This window comes from Narcine bancroftii, chromosome 1, assembly GCF_036971445.1.
Source record: "Narcine bancroftii isolate sNarBan1 chromosome 1, sNarBan1.hap1, whole genome shotgun sequence".
NCBI classification, from domain to species: Eukaryota; Metazoa; Chordata; class Chondrichthyes; order Torpediniformes; family Narcinidae; genus Narcine; species Narcine bancroftii.
In genome coordinates, this window is record NC_091469.1 from 58731276 (window position 1) to 58750126 (window position 18851).

At 41.7% G+C, this 18851-nt stretch overlaps 1 protein-coding gene across 5 annotated transcripts in view; it reads right to left on the minus strand.

Moving 5' to 3' along the window:
• The window catches only part of dock8 (dedicator of cytokinesis 8), a 259931-nt gene that overhangs the window by 32860 nt on the left and 208220 nt on the right, over positions 1–18851 (minus strand). For all 5 annotated transcript variants that reach the window (XM_069927656.1, XM_069927641.1, XM_069927639.1 and 2 more), the window contains 5 exons: positions 17986–18168; positions 14530–14662; positions 12025–12112; positions 3915–4011; positions 2616–2750 (listed from right to left, as the gene is read on the minus strand). In XM_069927656.1, the coding sequence (XP_069783757.1) occupies positions 2616–2750; positions 3915–4011; positions 12025–12112; positions 14530–14662; positions 17986–18168 (636 nt within the window). The remainder of the gene's footprint in view (positions 1–2615; positions 2751–3914; positions 4012–12024; positions 12113–14529; positions 14663–17985; positions 18169–18851) is intronic.

Consider the following 18851-nt stretch of genomic DNA (forward strand, 5'->3'; position numbering starts at 1 on the left):
AAGTGGCTAACCACTTCAATTTAATGCCCCAGTCCCATGTCTATCCATGGCCTCATGTACTATGCCAGCAAAACCCCTCATAAATTGGATGAACAACACTTCATTTTCCTTCTGGGCACTCTCCAACCGGATGACATTAACATCAACTTCTCTGGTTTCTGCTAGCCTACTCTCTATTCTCCCTCCCTTTGTCTTCTTTCCTTTAGCTCTCCACCCCTTTCTCTCTCTCCCTCCCTCCTCTCCCTGCTTGTTGCTGTGCCCTCCTCCCTTATCTGCCTATTACCCCCTGCCTTTTGGGACTGTGCTCCTCTCAACCCCCCCACCATTTTGTTTGAGCACCTGCCAACGTTTTTTCATCCCTTGATGAAGGATTCAAGCCCAAAACACTGGTTATGTATGTTTATCTTTGCTAATATAAAGTACCCTGTTTGAACAGCTGAGTTTCTCCAGCATTGTGTTTTTAACTTCAACCACGGTGTCTGCAGACCTTCGTTTTTTTACTTCTGTGTGTGATCTTGGCAATATATCACTTTTTAATCCATCTCAAAGTTCAAATTGGCTTGCTTGGGACCACACATTTGAATCTATAAATTAGTACATCATTAATGCATGTATCCTTCACAATCAGAGAAAAAGGACCTGTGGCAGGGTCCTAGGTTCTTGTCTACCTGTGTGCAACATAAAGGTCCAAAAATCTGCATGCCTTTGGCAAAGTTTGCACCTGCAGGTGATTCCTCAACCCATCCCCCTCTCCAAGGGCCAAACTAGTACCTTAGCCCCTCACTCACTCTCTCGCATAGCAAATGGTGTTCTGATTATTAGTACGGCACATCTTATCTGATATATACAAGTATCTGACATTTTCCACTTCTCTCAGGAAATTGGGATCCCTAATATTGTGATTCTTCATCTCTAGTGCCACCTCAGCTTAATTGGAGCCCTGCTTTCATTGGTGGGAAGAAGGTGGCTTCACACCTGACACGTGTAACTCAGATCTCCCAAATAAGTGAGGGTATCTGGCCTATCTGGGTCTCCTTGGAACATTAAACATTGATTCATAGTGCCTGCATTGTGTATCATCCAAAGATTTCCTTGCAGTTACTTGCCCAGGCTATTTGAACAGCACCCCCCATCGCCCCACCCCACCCAAAACTCACAACTTCCAAAAAGGGAAGAAGAAACTGAGGACACCATCACCTGGAATTAAACAAGAAAATCTGCAGATGCTGGGCTGGATTAACACCACCATCTGTAAGTTCCCTTCTATGCGTAAATTTAATACAAAAACACAAAGGGCTTTAACATAAAAATGCTTCAAAGTCACTTTTTGATCAACTTTTATATATTCTCAATTCCTGAATGATATTGCCAATTCAATGTTGGGGTAGCTAGTTTTTCTCTCCATTGAGTCGAAAGGCAAGTTGTCCACGATTACAGCAGAACAATCTTTAAATTTTGTTTGAGATGCACCAACAGACAATGCCCTGGACTCTTGATCCAGAGAGAAAAAAAAAGAATCTCATCATAGAACAGGGGAAGTTAAATTCGGGAAATTATTACATTTGAAAGAAGGAAAAGTAGAAATAATACGAATCAACTGGGCTGCTTTTGAAATTTATTCGGTGAACGAATGTCCTTTGGGAAGGGAAGCTGCTCTCCCTAACCTGCCTGCACAGTACAGGAGTCTAGATCCACCAACGTGGCTGACTCTTAAATGCCTCCATAGTTCAGGAAGGACAATAATTGCTAACATTGCGGAATGCCTCATCACCAGGACTCACAAAGAAGCATTAGGACTTGGTCGGGCTGGCAGTGAGAGGAGCCCTCCCAGTCAGATCCTTCCAGTATGACAGGAATATCACCCACCACACACATTGTCTCTGAGATGACTGCAGTGGAGTGGAGACAGTCACCAACCTCTTTGCTGAATGCAGATTCACTCAGTGTACTGAGTGAATGCAAGTTTCCTTGTCACGCTTCATCTCCAGCAGCAGCGTGACAGAGGACTCTCTGATCTACAGGCTGTTCCCATGGATGCACTCAGTGTCAGACATCAAGAACTGCTGAAAGACCATCAACTCTGTGAAAGACGCCCTTTGGTCTGCCCAAAGCCCGTTGGTCTTTCAGCACATGGCGATGTCGACTGGCATATTCCAGGCTGCAGGAGTACATGGTGAGGGATGCAATGAGGCTTAGAGCAGCCAACACAATGGCGCTGTGGGGAAGGACAACAGGATAGAATCCTCCCATTACTGGACATTAAAGGGCTGAGACAAAGAGGATGTCCTTCAAACAACAGAGGGGGGGGGGGGGGAAAGAAGCGACAATATGCCATAGTGATGTGTAATAGTGTAAATAGAATCGAATGTAACTGCTCAGGGTCAGGAATGTATGGATCTGAAAGTAATGATGGGAACTAGCTCTGAACGGGTTTTACTTTGTGAATAAATTTGATTTTTGGTTTAAAAAAAACTTCTAATATTGCCACTAACCTTTACATCCTATGAAAAAGAACATGTTAAACATTCTGAATTTGGAAATCAGGGCTGATGGATCAGTTTCATTGCCACACTTAATATTACTCTAAATGAAGATTGATAAAATTTTTGGTTTACCTTGTTAATGAGAGCTCTCAGTGTACTGAAGCAATGTATTAGGTAGCAAGAACTCTGATTACAGCCCAGACTGTGAAGAAGAACCCTGAGAACACTTCCTAAGACATTGTCCTTGCAATCAGACGTTGAAATTGCCTAGAGTGGGAAGAAACAACATTTTTAATGTTAGTTTTGATTATTCAATCTATTGAACATTATTCACCACATATAATTTAAATAATCCTTTTTTCAACAATGTATTAAAATTAGTACTTTCAAAGTCAAGATCGGTATCTAATTTGACAATAATTACCCGATATGATTCTTAAGTAATCCATCCAAGAACTAAACCACAAGTAGTATAATATTCATTAATTTCCTCCAAAAAGCTGCAAAATTATTCATCTGGTGTATTGTAAACATATAAAATGTATCTGAACTGTGTCAGAATTTAACTCATGAAGTTTCATTTTAGAATTAGTTGCCAACAGTCACCAAGTGTGACAAAAATGTGGAGCATATTGGATAATAAATAAGTAAAACAGAAAGTGCTAGAAATAATCATTTGGTTATTCAGCAGTTGTGGAGAGAAAAGATAACTAATGTTTCAGGATGATGACCTTTAATCATGCTTCTTAAAATATTCTTAGGCATTAGCTGAGAAAATAAATCTGCTTTTTTTTTATATTCAGTCTTTCATGGGCGCTACATCTCAGGTGAAAAGTTAGTTTGGAAGCAATTTATCAATTCACCATAAGTACAGACACAGCCTTCAATTGTTTACAGTCCAAAAAAGCAGTCTGAATTTTAAAAAATTCTTCATAAGATGCATCCACACATGTCTTAACCATATTTAATTCTGAACTTATACCAGCGTTCATTTGAACCATCTCATTCATTAGAGATGTCAACATTGGTTGAATAATCACCTGCATTGAATTCGCCCATCGTTATTGAATGAAGATCTACCGGGACCAATGCCTGAAGAAGGCGCACAAATTCAGTGAACCGGTGCGGACTCGAAAGGCCAACATGGCCTGTTTCCGCTCCGTACATGGTTACATGGTTATATGTTTCAGCAACATCAAGGACATGGCAAGTCAAGGAGTGCCCTTTATACATCAAAGGTAAAAATACATACTGACATTCTGGGCTTGAGTCTTTCATCAAGGTATGGAACAATGTCAGCAGGCATCTGAACATGTTTTACTATTACTTCAGGCATTTAGGCACAACTTAAAAATAATTTATATTTTAGGATGAAAGAAGTAGTGTGATTCATTCAGTGGACACAAGTATAATGGAGCAAGGTCATGTTACCTGTATAATTATTTCCAAGATATCTAAAATAATTAGATTCGCCTCTGTAACCAGATTCCCTGAGATCAGAGCTTCCTGATCCAGGTCTGCCTTAGTTCTGGAAAAAAAAAGAAATGAACCAGCAATGACATCAATCTGCATGTGATAAATAATATTAACTTTAAAGTTTGTTATTAAAATAAGAATAAGGATAAGGCTTTGTGTCAGAAAGTTAGAATGTTGAATCAATCAATTATTAATCTTTATTGAAAACAAGTTATATTACCAGATTGCTTTTGATATATAAAAATATTCCAAACCAGTTTACATAATTAAAAAAAATGGAGCACACAGGAAAAGGTTGATCAAAAATGTATGTTTTGATTTTTATTTTGCAGATGGAGAGACAATAAGGGACAGAAGCTTTGGCAGAAGTAACTGCATTGTGTGAGGTCCAGGTAGCTCAAAGCTTTGACATTAATAGTAGGGAAAGTTAGCGGCAGATGCACAGAAGTGAAAGGACTGGAATGTTTGGCAAAACAACAGAAAATCATTTTGAAAGGATAAGGAGTATATCAAATGTGGGAATGAAAAACATTAAAAGCTAGCATTTGAATTTTGATTATAAGATTCTGAATTCAAGCAGCCAGTTAGATCTATAAGAACTACATAAAAATGGGATTGTGGAAAAATAGAATAAACAGATCATTAGTGTAATGGTTAATGCAACACTCTTACAGCACCAGCGACCATGGCTTGAATCCAGTGCTATCTGTAAGGAGTGTGTATGTTCTCCCCATGTCTGCATGGATTTCCTCCGGGTGCCTTCCACCATTCAAAACATACTGGGTTTGTAGGTCAATTGGATTTATTTGGGTGGCTCAGGCTTGTTGTTCAAAAGAGCCTGTTACTGCGCTGTGTGTATAATTAAATTATAAAAAAAATTTTTTTTAAATTTGAAAAAACGTTTGATATATTTTTTAATTTAGAGCTACAGCACAGTTACAGGTCCTTCTGAACCAAGAATCTGTGCCTCCCTAATTGGTCCTGTGGGACCAATTAATCTAACAATTCAAACATTTTTGGAGCATGGGGGGAAAGCAGAGCACTTGGAGGAAACCCACTGAAAACATCTAATGGGGCTTTAATGGCAAAGTAGTTGCTGGGGAGATACAGTGAAACATCCATGGAAAGATTCTGAAACTCAGCTTAGGACTGAACATTTACATTTGGCATGAGAGCTAACTGGGGCCATAGTGTGATGGGATCAGAGGTAAGCATGTGTAGTTTGTGTAAAGGCAAAAGAAAAAAAAGAGTATTTAAAAGGTAAGGATTGTATTAGAGCAAATTAAATGTCATCAGCATAATTCATTAAAATGAATAGGAGTAGGCGGGCACTAGACCAAAAACATATCTTTTCTATAATATCAAATCATATTATATAATATCACATCATTGCCTCATGGAAACTGAGGCACAATTTGTGTGACTGGATAATCATGTATGCAGTTATTCAAACGTAACTTCAAACTCAGCATCAATTGTGCTCCATTTTGGGATCTCCACTCTTAAAAAGAATCATTAGGTTTTGGAAAAAGGTGAACAATAGATTTTTTGAGAAAGAAGAAAGACTTCATTTATGTGGGTTGGTGAACTGCAATTGTACTCCTCAGATGAGAGAAAATGAAGAGTAGAGGTATTCAAAGCTGTTAATTGTTTGTTAGAAGTGAGGACTAACTGCTTCTGATGGCAGGTTAGGACAAAGTTTAGGTAATAACCAATGGAACTAGAGATTACACAAGAACACTTTATTCTCTACTCAGTGATTGGTTGATATTCGATGGGATGAAAGGATATTGAACATAGATTTAATTATATTTGTGACTATGCAATTCTGGTCTCTTTATTTCCGAAAGGGTGCACTGGCTTTAGAACTGCTGCAGATGAGGTTCACCAGGTTGATTCTGAATCGGGGAGGGGGGTTAACATAAGGAGAGATTGAATAGCCCATTGGAATTTAGAAGGATGAGGGAAATATTATACAAACTTAATATTATGAAAGAAATATACAAATCAGAAGTAGGGAGGCTGTTTCCACTGGTGAATGTCTGCCAAGCTGCCTGTCTCCCCTCTGGCGAGCCTTGCTGTACTAACGTGGGTTGTGCATTATCTCTACTGTTAAGGACACTCCCCTTGGGTATAACTGTGTATGCACCCATTGTCTTTCATTATTGTACCATGAGTTTCTGCTAATAAAAGCCACGATTATTGTTTGATCACATTTTGTTTTTGTCTACTTCATCAACTGGCACTTCAATTTTATTAGCAGAAATGGATGCTGCACTCAAGCCAGAGCGGCTGATAATCGACCAGTCTGTCCTGAGGGCCAGAGACATTTTCAACCACTTGATTGCTTGTTTCGATTACTACATGGCTCAAAACAACGTGGTCGATGATGCGATACAGTGGGACTACCTGAATTCTGGATGAGGTCCCTTTCGTCGTAACGCAAGGTGCTACCACTCTGGCTATAGCCCGGGAACGTCTGACTGCTTACTATGCAGGGCCACGGAATGTGGTGCTCGCTCGACACCAGTTGCTGACTAGATGCCAGAAACCCGGGGAAAGTGATGCTGCCTATGCATTGGCCCTCGACTCGCTGGCAAACGAATGTGATGTCAGGGCAGTCAATGTGTAACAACACCGCAATGCCTTGAAGCTGGATGCTTTTGTCAACGGGATTGACTCCAGTTACATCCGACAGAGGCTGCTGGAGATGGAGCCCTTAACCTATGACCGGGCAGTCACTCTAGCCAAAACACTGAGAAGTGCCATGTGGTCCAGTGAAATGCTAGAAACCGAAAAGGAAACATCCAGGAGTGCTGGAAACCCGAAGGAAAGAAAAGGGCGAACTCCTGAAAAATTCTACTTCTGTGATAAGAACTGGCACCCCAGACAGAAGTGCCCAGCTTAATTTGCTACCTGCAGCTATTGTGGGAAACTCGGCCACTTCGCTAAAGCGTGTAAGGCGAAAAGTACTCCCATTGATAAGAAGAAGAGAAGCACCAAGAAAAGGCGTCCTGGAGCTGCAGGAATGGAAGACAACTGAAAAGGGGGAATCTTCAGATGAGCAGGCTGAATCGACTTCAAATGACAGTGAGGTGAGATCCCCTGTGATAGCTCAATTGACTGTAAACCTTGGGGGATGTTACAAACTGGAACGGTCGACTATGAAGGGAGAGGTGAATGATGAGACTCTTGATTGTCTAATAGACTCAGGGAGTACTGACAGCTACATCCACGAGAGAGTTGCCAGAGCCTTAAATTTGAGGAGATATCCAGCGAACTGAAAGATATCGAAGGCTTGTAGTGAACTTACAAAAACTGTATGGGACAAGTGTAAAGTTTCTTTAAATTTGCAGGGACATTGCCTTGCTGATGTGTGGCTGTTTATTATGCCAAAGCTCTGCGCCCCTGTGTTACTGGGGTTAGATATTCAATCTCAGATGAACAGTGTAGTGTTAAATTTCAGTGGGCTATGTCCCACACTTACCATCCCCCACGCTAGTAACTGCAGTCTGTCAGCATTAAAGATCAAAGCTCCTTCCTTTTTCAGTGATTTATCCCCTGAGTGTCAGCCGATTGCCACTAAGCCGTTCTTACAGCAAAGTGGATCGTGAGTTTATCAAAGCGGAGACCCAGAGACTGCTTAAAGAGGGAGTAAATGAACCTAGTAAGAGTCCGTGGCGGGCCCAAGTGGTAGTCATGAAAAATCACACTAAGAGACGACTGGCCAGACAATCAACCTGGATGCCTACCCCCTGCCACGCATCAATGAAATGATTAATCAGATAGTGCAATACAAAGTGTACTCCACTATCGACCTCAAAGCAGCTTATCACCAAATCCCCATTAAGAAAAGGGAACGGCCCTATATGGCTTTTGAGGCTGATGGGGGGGGAGGCTATACCAGTTTAAAAGGGTACCTTTTGGGGTTATTAATGGTGTGTCCGTGTTTCAGAGGAAAATGGATAAGATTGTGGGGACATACGAGTTACAGGGTACGTTTCCCTATCTGGATAATGTCACTATCTGTGGGAAAACACAGGATGAGCACGACAACAACTTAAAGAAATTTTTAGCAACAGCTGAAGAACTCAACCTTAGATTTAATGAGGGCAAATGTGTGTTCAACATGACAGAGCTACTCATTCTGGGCTACATTGTCTGCAAGGGTGAAATCCGCCCCGACCCGGAAAGAATGGTCTTCCTTAAGAAGTTACCAACCCCAGACTCAGGAAAAGCCCTTAAAACGTGTATGGGATTCTTTTCCTACTACTGCAAATGGGTTTGGGACTACGCCGCAAAGGCACGCCCTCTGTTTGACACTAAATCTTTTCCTCTCTCTCCAATGGCCTTGAAGGCTTTCGAGAGAATTAAAGCTGATATTGCAAAGCTGCACTCTCGTCCATTGACGAGGATGTCCCATTCCAAGTGGAAACTGATGCCTCAGATTGTGCCTTGGCAGGGACCCTTAATCAAAAGGGCAGACCTGTGGCATTCTTCTCCCGCACGTTACGCAGATCTGAACTTAGAAATCCTGCCATTGAAAAAGAAGCCCAGGCTATTATTGAAGCTGTTTGCTACTGGAGACACTTTCTAGCCAGCAGAAAATTTACTCTTGTCACTGATCAGAAATCTGTAGCCTACATGTTCAGTACTAAACACAAAAGTAAAATCAAGAACGCTGGCGAATAGAACTCTCAACTTATAATTATGAGATCCAGTATAGAATGGGAAGGTTAAATGATCCCTCGGACGCATTGTCACGATCTGCTGCTGATGCTCAGCTGGAGGGGCTAAAAGAGATCCATAGCAGACTGTGCCACCCAGGAGTCATGAGATTCTTCCACTCTTCTTTGGCTTGGCTTCGCTGATGAAGATTTATGGAGGGGTAATGTCCACGTCAGCTGCAGGCTCGTTTGTGGCTGACAATTCCGATGCGGGACAGGCAGACACGGTTGCAGCGGTTGCAAGGGAAAATTGGTTGGTTGAAGTTGGGTGTTGGGTTTTTCCTCCTTTGTCTTTTGTCATTGAGGTGGGCTCTGCGGTCTTCTTCAAAGGAGGTTGCTGCCTGCCGAACTGTGAGGCGCCAAGATGCACGGTTGGAGGCGATATCAGCCCACTGGCGGTGGTCAATGTGGCAGGCACCAAGAGATTTCTTTAGGCAGTCCTTGTACCTCTTCTTTGGTGCACCTCTGTCTCGGTGGCCAGTGGAGAGCTCACCATATAACACGATCTTGGGAAGGCGATGGTCCTTCATTCTGGAGCCGTGACCTACCCAGCGCAGTTTGATCTTCAGCAGCATGGATTCGATGCTGTCGGCCTCTGCCATCTTGAGTACTTCGATGTTGGTGATGAAGTTGCTCCAATGAATGTTGAGGATGGAGCGGAGACAACGCTAGTGGAAGCGTTCTAGGAGCTGTAGGTGATGCCAGTAGAGGACCCATGATTCGGAGCTGAACAGGAGTGTGGGTATGACAATGGCTCTGTATACGCTAATCTTTGTGAGGTTTTTCAGTTGGTTGTTTTTCCAGACTCTTTTGTGTAGTCTTCCAAAGGCGCTATTTGCCTTGGTGAGTCTGTTGTCTATCTCGTTGTTGATCCTTGCATTCGATGAAATGGTGCAGCCGAGATAGGTAAACTGGTTGACCGTTTTGAGTTTTGTGTGCCCGATGGAGATGTGGGGGGTCTGGTAGTCATGGTGAGTTGCTGGCTGATGGAGGACCTCAGTTTTCTTCAGGCTGACTTCCAGGCCAAACATTTTGGCAGTTTCCGCAAAACAGGACATCAAGCGCTGAAGAGCTGGCTCTGAATGGGCAACTAAAGCGGCATCGTCTGCAAAGAGTAGTTCATGGACAAGTTGCTCTTGTGTCTTGGTGTGAGCTTACAGGCGCCTCAGATTGAAGAGACTGCCATCCGTGCGGTAACGGATGTAAACAGCGTCTTCATTGTTGAGGTCTTTCATGGCTTGTTTCAGCATCATGCCGAAGAAAATTGAAAAGGGTTGGTGCGAGAATGCAGCCTTGCTTCACCCCATTGTTAATGGAGAAGGGTTCAGAGAGCTCATTGCTGTATCTGACCTGACCTTGTTGGTTATCGTGCAGTTGGATAACCATGTGGAGGAACTTCCACTACATAAGGGCTAACAACCTTCCTTACTCTCTGGAAGAAGTCAGGAAACTGACTAAAAGCTGTCCTGTTTGCGCAGAATGCAAACCGCAATACTTCAAAGCTCCGGAGGCCACTCTCATCAAGACAACCAGATCTTTTGAGAGGATTAGCTTAGATTTTAAAGGACCGTTACCTTTGAACAACAAAAATGTACATTTCCTTACTGTAATTAATGAATATTCCAGGTTTCCCTTTGCGATACCCTGCCCTGACGTCTTGTCAGCGCCTGTCATTAAGTCACTTGACAGAATTTTTAGCATTTTTGTTTTTTTCAATTACATTCATACCGGTAGGGGCTCAGCATTGATGAGCGCTGAACTGCGGTGAGCCCTGCTACGAAAGGGGATTGCCACTAGCCGTACCATGAGCTACAACCCGCAGGGCAATGGGCAGGTCGAAAGAGCTAATGCTACAGTCTGGAAGACTGTTAATCTTGCTTTAAAAACACATGGTTACCCTATTACCCGGTGGCAGGAGGTGGTGCATGAGGTGCTACATTCTATTCGGTCATTATTGTGTACTGCAACAAATCAGACACCTCATGAACGTATGTTTGCCTTTCCTAGGAAATCAGGAACTGTGATGGACTGACCACCCTGTTTATCTGAGCCTGGAACCGTGCTGCTGAAGAGCCATGCTCGGGCGTGTGAAACAGACCCCCTAGTCCAACCAGTTCAGCTACTGCATACCAACCCCAACTACACTCATGTTAAATTCCCAGACGGGAGTACTGACACTGTACCCCGAAGAGATCTGGCCTTGTTGGGTTCGCCCCTTCCTCGCACCCCTACTCAGAGTGAACCTGAGAGATTGGGCTCACCCTCCCACCCCAGCCTGTGACCCTGAGTAAGCTTTCAGATGGTCATGCTGAGACTCCACTACCTCACACTGGCGATTCTGGAGTGGGTCCAGAATTCAGTCCTTTCCACACTACAGACCCAGGAACTGTACCAGTTCCCAAGGTTTCAAAGGAGCCACCTGTTTTGAAAAGAAGCACCAGAATTCGTAAACAACCTGATAGGCTGACATATTCATAAAACATCTCATTATATTTCGATTGTTTGCTAGATCCTGGCGTATTTTGGCTGTTAGAGTATTCTCAATGGCAAACATGGTATCCATGTATCGCTTGCTTCAGTCTTTCATAGCAGCTGTCCTTTTGATTTTAACCCTTCTTCTGCCAGGGGAAGACTGTGGTGAATGTCTGTCAAGCTGCCTGTCTCCCCTCTGGCGAGCCTTGCTGTACTAACATTGGCTGTGCATTATCTCTACTGTTAAGGACACTCCCCTTGGGTATAACTGTGTAGGGACCTATTGTCATTCATTATTGTACCATGAGTTTCTGCTAATAAAAGCCATGATTATTATTTGACCACATCATCTTTGTCTGCTTCATCAACTGGCACTTTACAGGTGAGACTAGAACTGGGGACATAACCTTAAGATTCATGGGGTGGGGGAGGGTGGTAATAGATTTAACACAGACATAAGGAGAAACTGCTTCTACCAAAGAAAGTGAATCTGTGGAACTGGAGATAGTAGAGACTCCCTCTTTGAATGTATTTAAGATTAAGTGAGATTTTTGAATAGTAGGGTAATTAAGGATTATGAAGATCAGCAGGTAAGTGGAGCCGCGTTCACGGCCAGATCAGCCAGATATAATGGAATGGTGGAGGAGGCTTGATGGGCCAGAAAACCTACTCTTGCTCAGATTTCTTCTTATGTTCTAATGTTGAAAATGCAATTGGTAAGACACATTTGTGGAGGAAAAAAAAAGCGATGATTATGAAGAAAGAGTTGGGACAAAAAGTCAATCAAGTCATCAGACAATATAAACCAAATTGAATCCTTCTGCCCTGTATTATTCAATTATTCTACATTTATTTCGCCTACTTACTTTTCTTGCTTCTCATTGCCTTGTCGCCATTGTGTTTGATCTTTTCTCCATCGCAAGTTCTCATTTACTCCAAAATTTCTTTCATTTCCTGAAACAAATATGACTAACAAATAGGCAAATATTTGGAAAACTATTCTTTGCTAGCTTCACGGAAAGCTGTGTGGTGAGATAAAAATCAACTCAAATTGTGTTTTTGCTTTCATTGAAGATACAAATTCTATGGCTTTGTGGTGCGAATACTGAATTCCAAATGAAGTGACTTTGCATTAGAGGAATGGAATACAATATCAAAGACCTATGTTGACCTGCGCTTCTTGCCAGGACTATAGAAACAACCCTTCAAGCTTAATAGATATCTGTTATTTTATGTCCATTATTGGAGGTTACATTGTCACCTGTGTTGTAAGCTTCTATTATATTTTTTAGTGGTTACTTTGGGAGGGTTGGAACAGAGTGCAGAAACACTCACAGATTTCATAACATCATTTTTACAGACGCAGAGGCACCTGAGTCCAAGCCATAAGCAGAGTTAATGGTCTCAATTAAGAACCAGAACAATGGATTATTTACCCAGGGAAAATAGATCTGTTCAGAGAAAAGTCATCTGATTATTGAGTCTTTTTTTGGGACATTGAAACTGAAACCAGCATTGATCAAGCAAATAATCTAAAAATACAGTTGAAATGGCTCTGTGAAATGGACACATCTGCTGTTTCTCTTTGTCAGGAAAAACAGTGAACTACTGTGACCATTGTAATGGTAATTTTTGATGGACCCACATCTGGGTAAATGAAGCAAGAGAATATTGGATCATGACCATTCTTATGGTAATTTCATCTGACCCTTGCCAGGATTCTTGGAACCATTGTGGAAGCCACGTGTTTTGTTTCCCCTACGCAAGGAAAAGGGGAGTTGTGAGAACCATTTGTTTGCAAAGAACATTTCTCTGGAAACAACTTGATAGGGATTTGTGAGTTTTGAACAGTCTGATCATGCAATGTCTCATCTACTTCATAATTAATTCTGAACACCAGTTTAAATGTTCTGAGTTTCAAACCAGGACTTCTTAGACTAAGCTTTGGGGATTTTCCAGAATTGTGCCTAAGCTGCAATGATTTGGGTAAACCACACAGACAGGCACACACATGGGTATATTTGAGCATAGTTGGGGTTAAGTTTAGATTTAAGTAAGATGTTATATTATTAGTAGTTTTTATTAAAAATATTGTTTCAAAAATAACTTTGTCTTGCTGAATTTTTTTTGCTGCTGGTCTATGATGCAACACCTGAATCATTAAATTTGTATTGCCATTTCTATGTAAAGTGATGACAATTTTGCCATTAGAACCTTGACTTTGTAATTGTGCTCTAAATTTAAATGGTGCATTATAAATCTCTGACAGGTGAGGATATTTATCCCTGGGATCTCTAAAAGCAATAATGCAACATGTACTGCAAGTAATGAAGAAGCCATATGAAGTCCAATATTCAACAGGGATTTGAATCATTGATCATCTGTAGCAGGTGGAATATTGGAAGGAGAGATTAAGGTGATAACTTGGACTTTCAAGAAACTGTTCTGCTGCAAGCATTTACAGAAAGGCTTGTTGGTCTCTTGCCATTCTAAACATTGAGGTTTGTAAGTCTCCTTTAATAAGCAAATTAAAGAATTGTACCTGAGATAAAGACATCAAATGCTAGAAACATTCTGCAAGGCAAGGCAGCAATGGAAGAGAGAAAATTAACCTTTCAGTCTGAGACCCTTAAGAACCATAGAACACTACAGCACAGAAACACATCTTTTGGCCCATCTAGTCTGTGCTGACTTATTATTCCACCAGATCTCATAGCCCTGCACTGATAATCTCTCCACCCTCTCAAGTTCCCCTTAAAGTTTCACTTTCCACCTTTACCCCATGTCCTCTTATTGTTGTCTCACCCAACCCTCAGTGGAAAAACCTTTGTTATCTGTTTATGTTTCCACTATGCCTGACCTGTTGACAGTTTTCTATACTTCTGGTTTTTATTTCAGATTTCTAGCATGTGTGTTTTTTTTTCAAAATTTTCGCACCATTGCTTCAGCGCAGAGGACTGCAACATAAGACTCTTGGATGATTAACATATAGCCATATAGCTATAGAAACTGCTACACTTAAGTTCCACATTATTGCATATATCTGTGCAAAATATCAATTATAAATAATAGAATGTGTTCACAAAAATAGAATATTAATTTTATTGAATAATACTTAATTGATAAAAATGCAAGTAGGCCGAATGCTTTGTAAGATGTTAGCCTTTTTCAACATTTCATTTTTTTTCATATTTCCTTAAGCCATAGAATAAGGCCGTACCACCCATTGAATCAATACCAGCCCTCACAGCAATCTCATGAATCCAACTTCCGACTTATTGTCATTGTTATTAATCTTACTGTGTTTGTGAAGATCCAAAGGAAAACAATTGGTTTTATAAATGGGTATCAAAAGGAGGCGGGTGTCTTACCTGGTCCACGGCACCGCTTCATCATTTCTCCACGAGCTCCTGCGTTTCCCAGAAGCACTTCTTCCAGGCGTGCCTTTGTATGTTTGCTCTTTTGCAGAGCTTGTGTACTGACTTTATCTGAAGTTGCTTTGCCCTGAAACAAAGGGAAGCAGATTACTGCTTTCTCCCAGACCTATATTTTCTCTCTGTACCAAGTCTTCCAATACTTTCAATGTTTTTGTACAGTTGAAAGTAAATAATTGTTGGTTCATATTATAGTAACAATTGACAATCCAGGCATAAGTGAACCACTGTAAACATTTCTTATAAAGAGTTATGCCTGTGGACTGCTGTGGAGAAGATAAATATCATGAGTCTCAAATTCCTTGGATTGCCTGGTTACTTCCACTAAGATATTAGCTGTAATATATATGATGGGCCTGATAGGATAATAAAGCAACATTGAAATGTTGTTTGCATGAAAAATACAAAATCCTCCGTACCTCATAAACTTTTATATTTCTTTCAACCACATGCCTGACTTAGAGTCTCTTCAATGCCCCTATGTACCAGCCTCCACTACTTCCCTAGCAATGCATTCCAGGCACCCACAACATTCTGTGTAAAAAAAAACCTTGCCCCTAATTTCTCCCCTGAGCCTTCCTCCTTTCATTTTGTACAGATGTCTTCTGGCGTTGGCTATTCCTGCCCTAGGAAGAAGGTACTGTCTGTCTATCTTAACTATGTCTCTCATAATCTTGTCGACTCTATTAAGTCACCTCTCATCATTCCGCGCTCCAACGAGAAAATTCCTAGCCCTGCTAACCATGCATCAATTCAGGCAACATCCTCTGAAACCTCTCCATAGCTTCCACATTCTTCCTATAATGAGGAGACCAGAACTGAAGACAAAAATGTGGTCACAGCAGAGATTTATAGAGCTGCATCATCACCTCATTACTCCTGAACTCAATCCCCCAATTAATGAAGCCCAACCGACTATAGGTCTTCTTAACTATCCTATCAACCTGCACGGCAACCTTGAGAAGTCAATGGATTTGGACCCCAAAGTCCCTTTGTTCCACACCAAAATTGAACTGATATGTGGTTGTGGGGGGGGGTTTTGAGGTTAATCAGCAGTTCTTATAGTACCTTTGGCTTTGGAGAGGTCAACAAAGGTGATGTAGAGTCCTTTGTTTTGTTCTCTGCACTTTTCTTGGAGCTGTCTTCGACACCGTGAGCAGGAAAGGGCTTTGGCAAATACTAGAGCGCATCGGATGTCCCCCAAAGTTCCTCAACATGATTATCCAACTGCACGAAAACCAACAAGGTCGGGTCAGATACAGCAATGAGCTCTCTGAACCCTTCTCCATTAACAATGGCGTGAAGCAAGGCTGTGTTCTGGCACCAACCCTCTTTTCAATCTTCTTCAGCATGATGCTGAACCAAGCCATGAAAGACCCCAACAATGAAGACGCTGTTTACATCCGGTACCGCACGGATGGCAGTCTCTTCAATCTGAGGCGCCTGCAAGCTCACACCAAGACACAAGAGAAACTTGTCCGTGAACTACTCTTTGCAGATGATGCCGCTTTAGTTGCCCATTCAGAGCCAGCTCTTCAGCGCTTGACGTCCTGCTTTGCGGAAACTGCCAAAATGTTTGGCCTGGAAGTCAGCCTGAAGAAAACTGAGGTCCTCCATCAGCCAGCTCCCCACCATGACTACCAGCCCCCCCACATCTCCATCGGGCACACAAAACTCAAAACGGTCAACCAGTTTACCTATCTCGGCTGCACCATTTCATCAGATGCAAGGATCGACAATGAGATAGACAACAGACTCACCAAGGCAAATAGCGCCTTTGGAAGACTACACAAAAGAGTCTGGAAAAACAACCAACTGAAAAACCTCACAAAGATAAGCGTATACAGAGCCGTTGTCATACCCACACTCCTGTTCGGCTCCGAATCATGGGTCCTCTACCGGCACCACCTACGGCTCCTAGAACGCTTCCACCAGCGTTGTCTCCGCTCCATCCTCAACATCCATTGGAGCGCTCACACCCCTAACGTCGAGGTACTCGAGATGGCAGAGGTCGACAGCATCGAGTCCACGCTGCTGAAGATCCAGCTGCGCTGGATGGGTCACGTCTCCAGAATGGAGGACCATCGCCTTCCCAAGATCGTATTATATGGCGAGCTCTCCACTGGCCACCGTGACAGAGGTGCACCAAAGAAAAGGTACAAGGACTGCCTAAAGAAATCTCTTGGTGCCTGCCACATTGACCACCGCCAGTGGGCTGATAACGCCTCAAACCGTGCATCTTGGCGCCTCACAGTTTGGCGGGCAGCAGCCTCCTTTGAAGAAGACCGCAGAGCCCACCTCACTGACAAAAGGCAAAGGAGGAAAAACCAAACACCCAACCCCAACCAACCAATTTTCCCTTGCAACCGCTGCAATCGTGTCTGCCTGTCCCGCATCGGACTGGCCAGCCACAAACGAGCCTGCAGCTGACGTGGACTTTTTACCCCCCTCCATAAATCTTCGTCCGCGAAGTCAAGCCAAAGAAAGAAAATAGTACCTTTGGGTATGTTTAATACATCCAATACTTTTGGAGGGCTTGTGCATTGGATTAGATGAAGTCATAAACTGGCAAAGTATCAGCATACAAAAAGCATTGCTGAATATAAAGAAAATCAATTAGACATGAGCATACACAGTGTATGCCACTGTTGAGATGAATCTTTCTATTTGCAAGCATTGACATGGGCCAGGCTTATGTAAATAGAGACAAATGTCGAGGATTATGAACGTCTAACTCAAAACATGTAGGAGTCAAGGAACACTTCAGTGCAAATGTGTGCACAATATTTGTGACTAAATAAATGTGGGTATGGATCATTGAAATAATGTCAGATGGTTGACACTCGGCAGATAATATATGCATGATGCCAGAGCAGATGTGTGATACGGTCAATTTATAAAAAATATTAGAATGTGAAACTAACAACCTTTCCAGACTGGTTTAAAAAGAACTAAAATGCCAAAAAACTGAATTAATGCTAAAAATGCAACAAATGTACAGCAGACAAAGTCAATGAAGGTGTAAGTTGAAAATATTGACATACAGTAAAATCCCCATCATCTGGAATTCAAACAACCAGCAGCCTCAAGCAACCAACAAAAAAAAAAACGGAAAATAAATTGGTAAAAAATACAGAGGTTTAAAATTGGTGCCCCCCTAGTGGTTATTTCACCAATCACACAACACGCAATCTTAAACAACCAGCAAATACACTTTTCCAGCATCTACCAATCCCCATAGGTGCCAGATACAGGGCATTTTACTGTATTTCACTTAAGTGGTGAGAACAGCTTGGTATTCTGGAATAGTTTGAACTTTTATCTACATTGAGGTGCAATGTTAAATATGTAAACATACCCTCTACAAATATAATATTTATTTTGAATCCTTACCCTGTATTCAAAGCAAGAAACACAAAGGTACAGGAGGTCTAAGATTTTGTTGAGTTGAGACACAGGAAGTTCTGAAGCCCATTTAGTCATTAAAGTTTGATCAGCATTCTTCAGGATCCATAAAAAGGAAATCAGCAAAGTCCGACTTGCATCACCAGCCAGTGGGTTAATCTGTTTGCTTGGCTGCAGAGAAATAAATGAAAAAAATAATACAAGATTATAATTTTATATCACTGAAGCCAGATTGTGTTAAAATGGGTGAAGTTAGATTTCTGATGGTTCTACTGAGTGCATCCTGTTAATTTAGGTGGAGTTAATTTATCTAGCTGTCTTTACAATTGAATCGAGTGTACCGAGCCTACCTTTTGATGGTTCAATGGGGTGGACATAAGACTCTCAGACAAAAGTCAATGACCAAAAAAAAAACCCCCTGCAAGTATTGTGATGGAGAAACCCTGAAAATCCTTCTTTTTGCCTGACATAAGATTGGGCATTGAGCAAGACCATGAGAAATGGTGGAAGTGGTCCCAGGAGTGGATTTAGGAGCGGATTGGTCAGCAGTTAGTTCTGCAATTCAGCTAATTTCTTGCTGCAGGAATCTACTACTAAATTTCCATCTTTAGTAGTATATTAAAACAAAAATGCACAATCACAAGAAAGATTAAACATTTTTGCAAGGTTATTTCAAAGCAATTCAATTCAAATGCAGGGATGCACCTGAATGTTTTATTTATCTTTCACTGCTAACGATTAACTGAGCCATGATTTTTAAGCTTCATATTTTAAGTATCATGGATTATCACAATTTTTTCAGTGCAGAACTTTTAGTAACAATGTAGGGAAAAGAATCACAAAACCACTAAAAA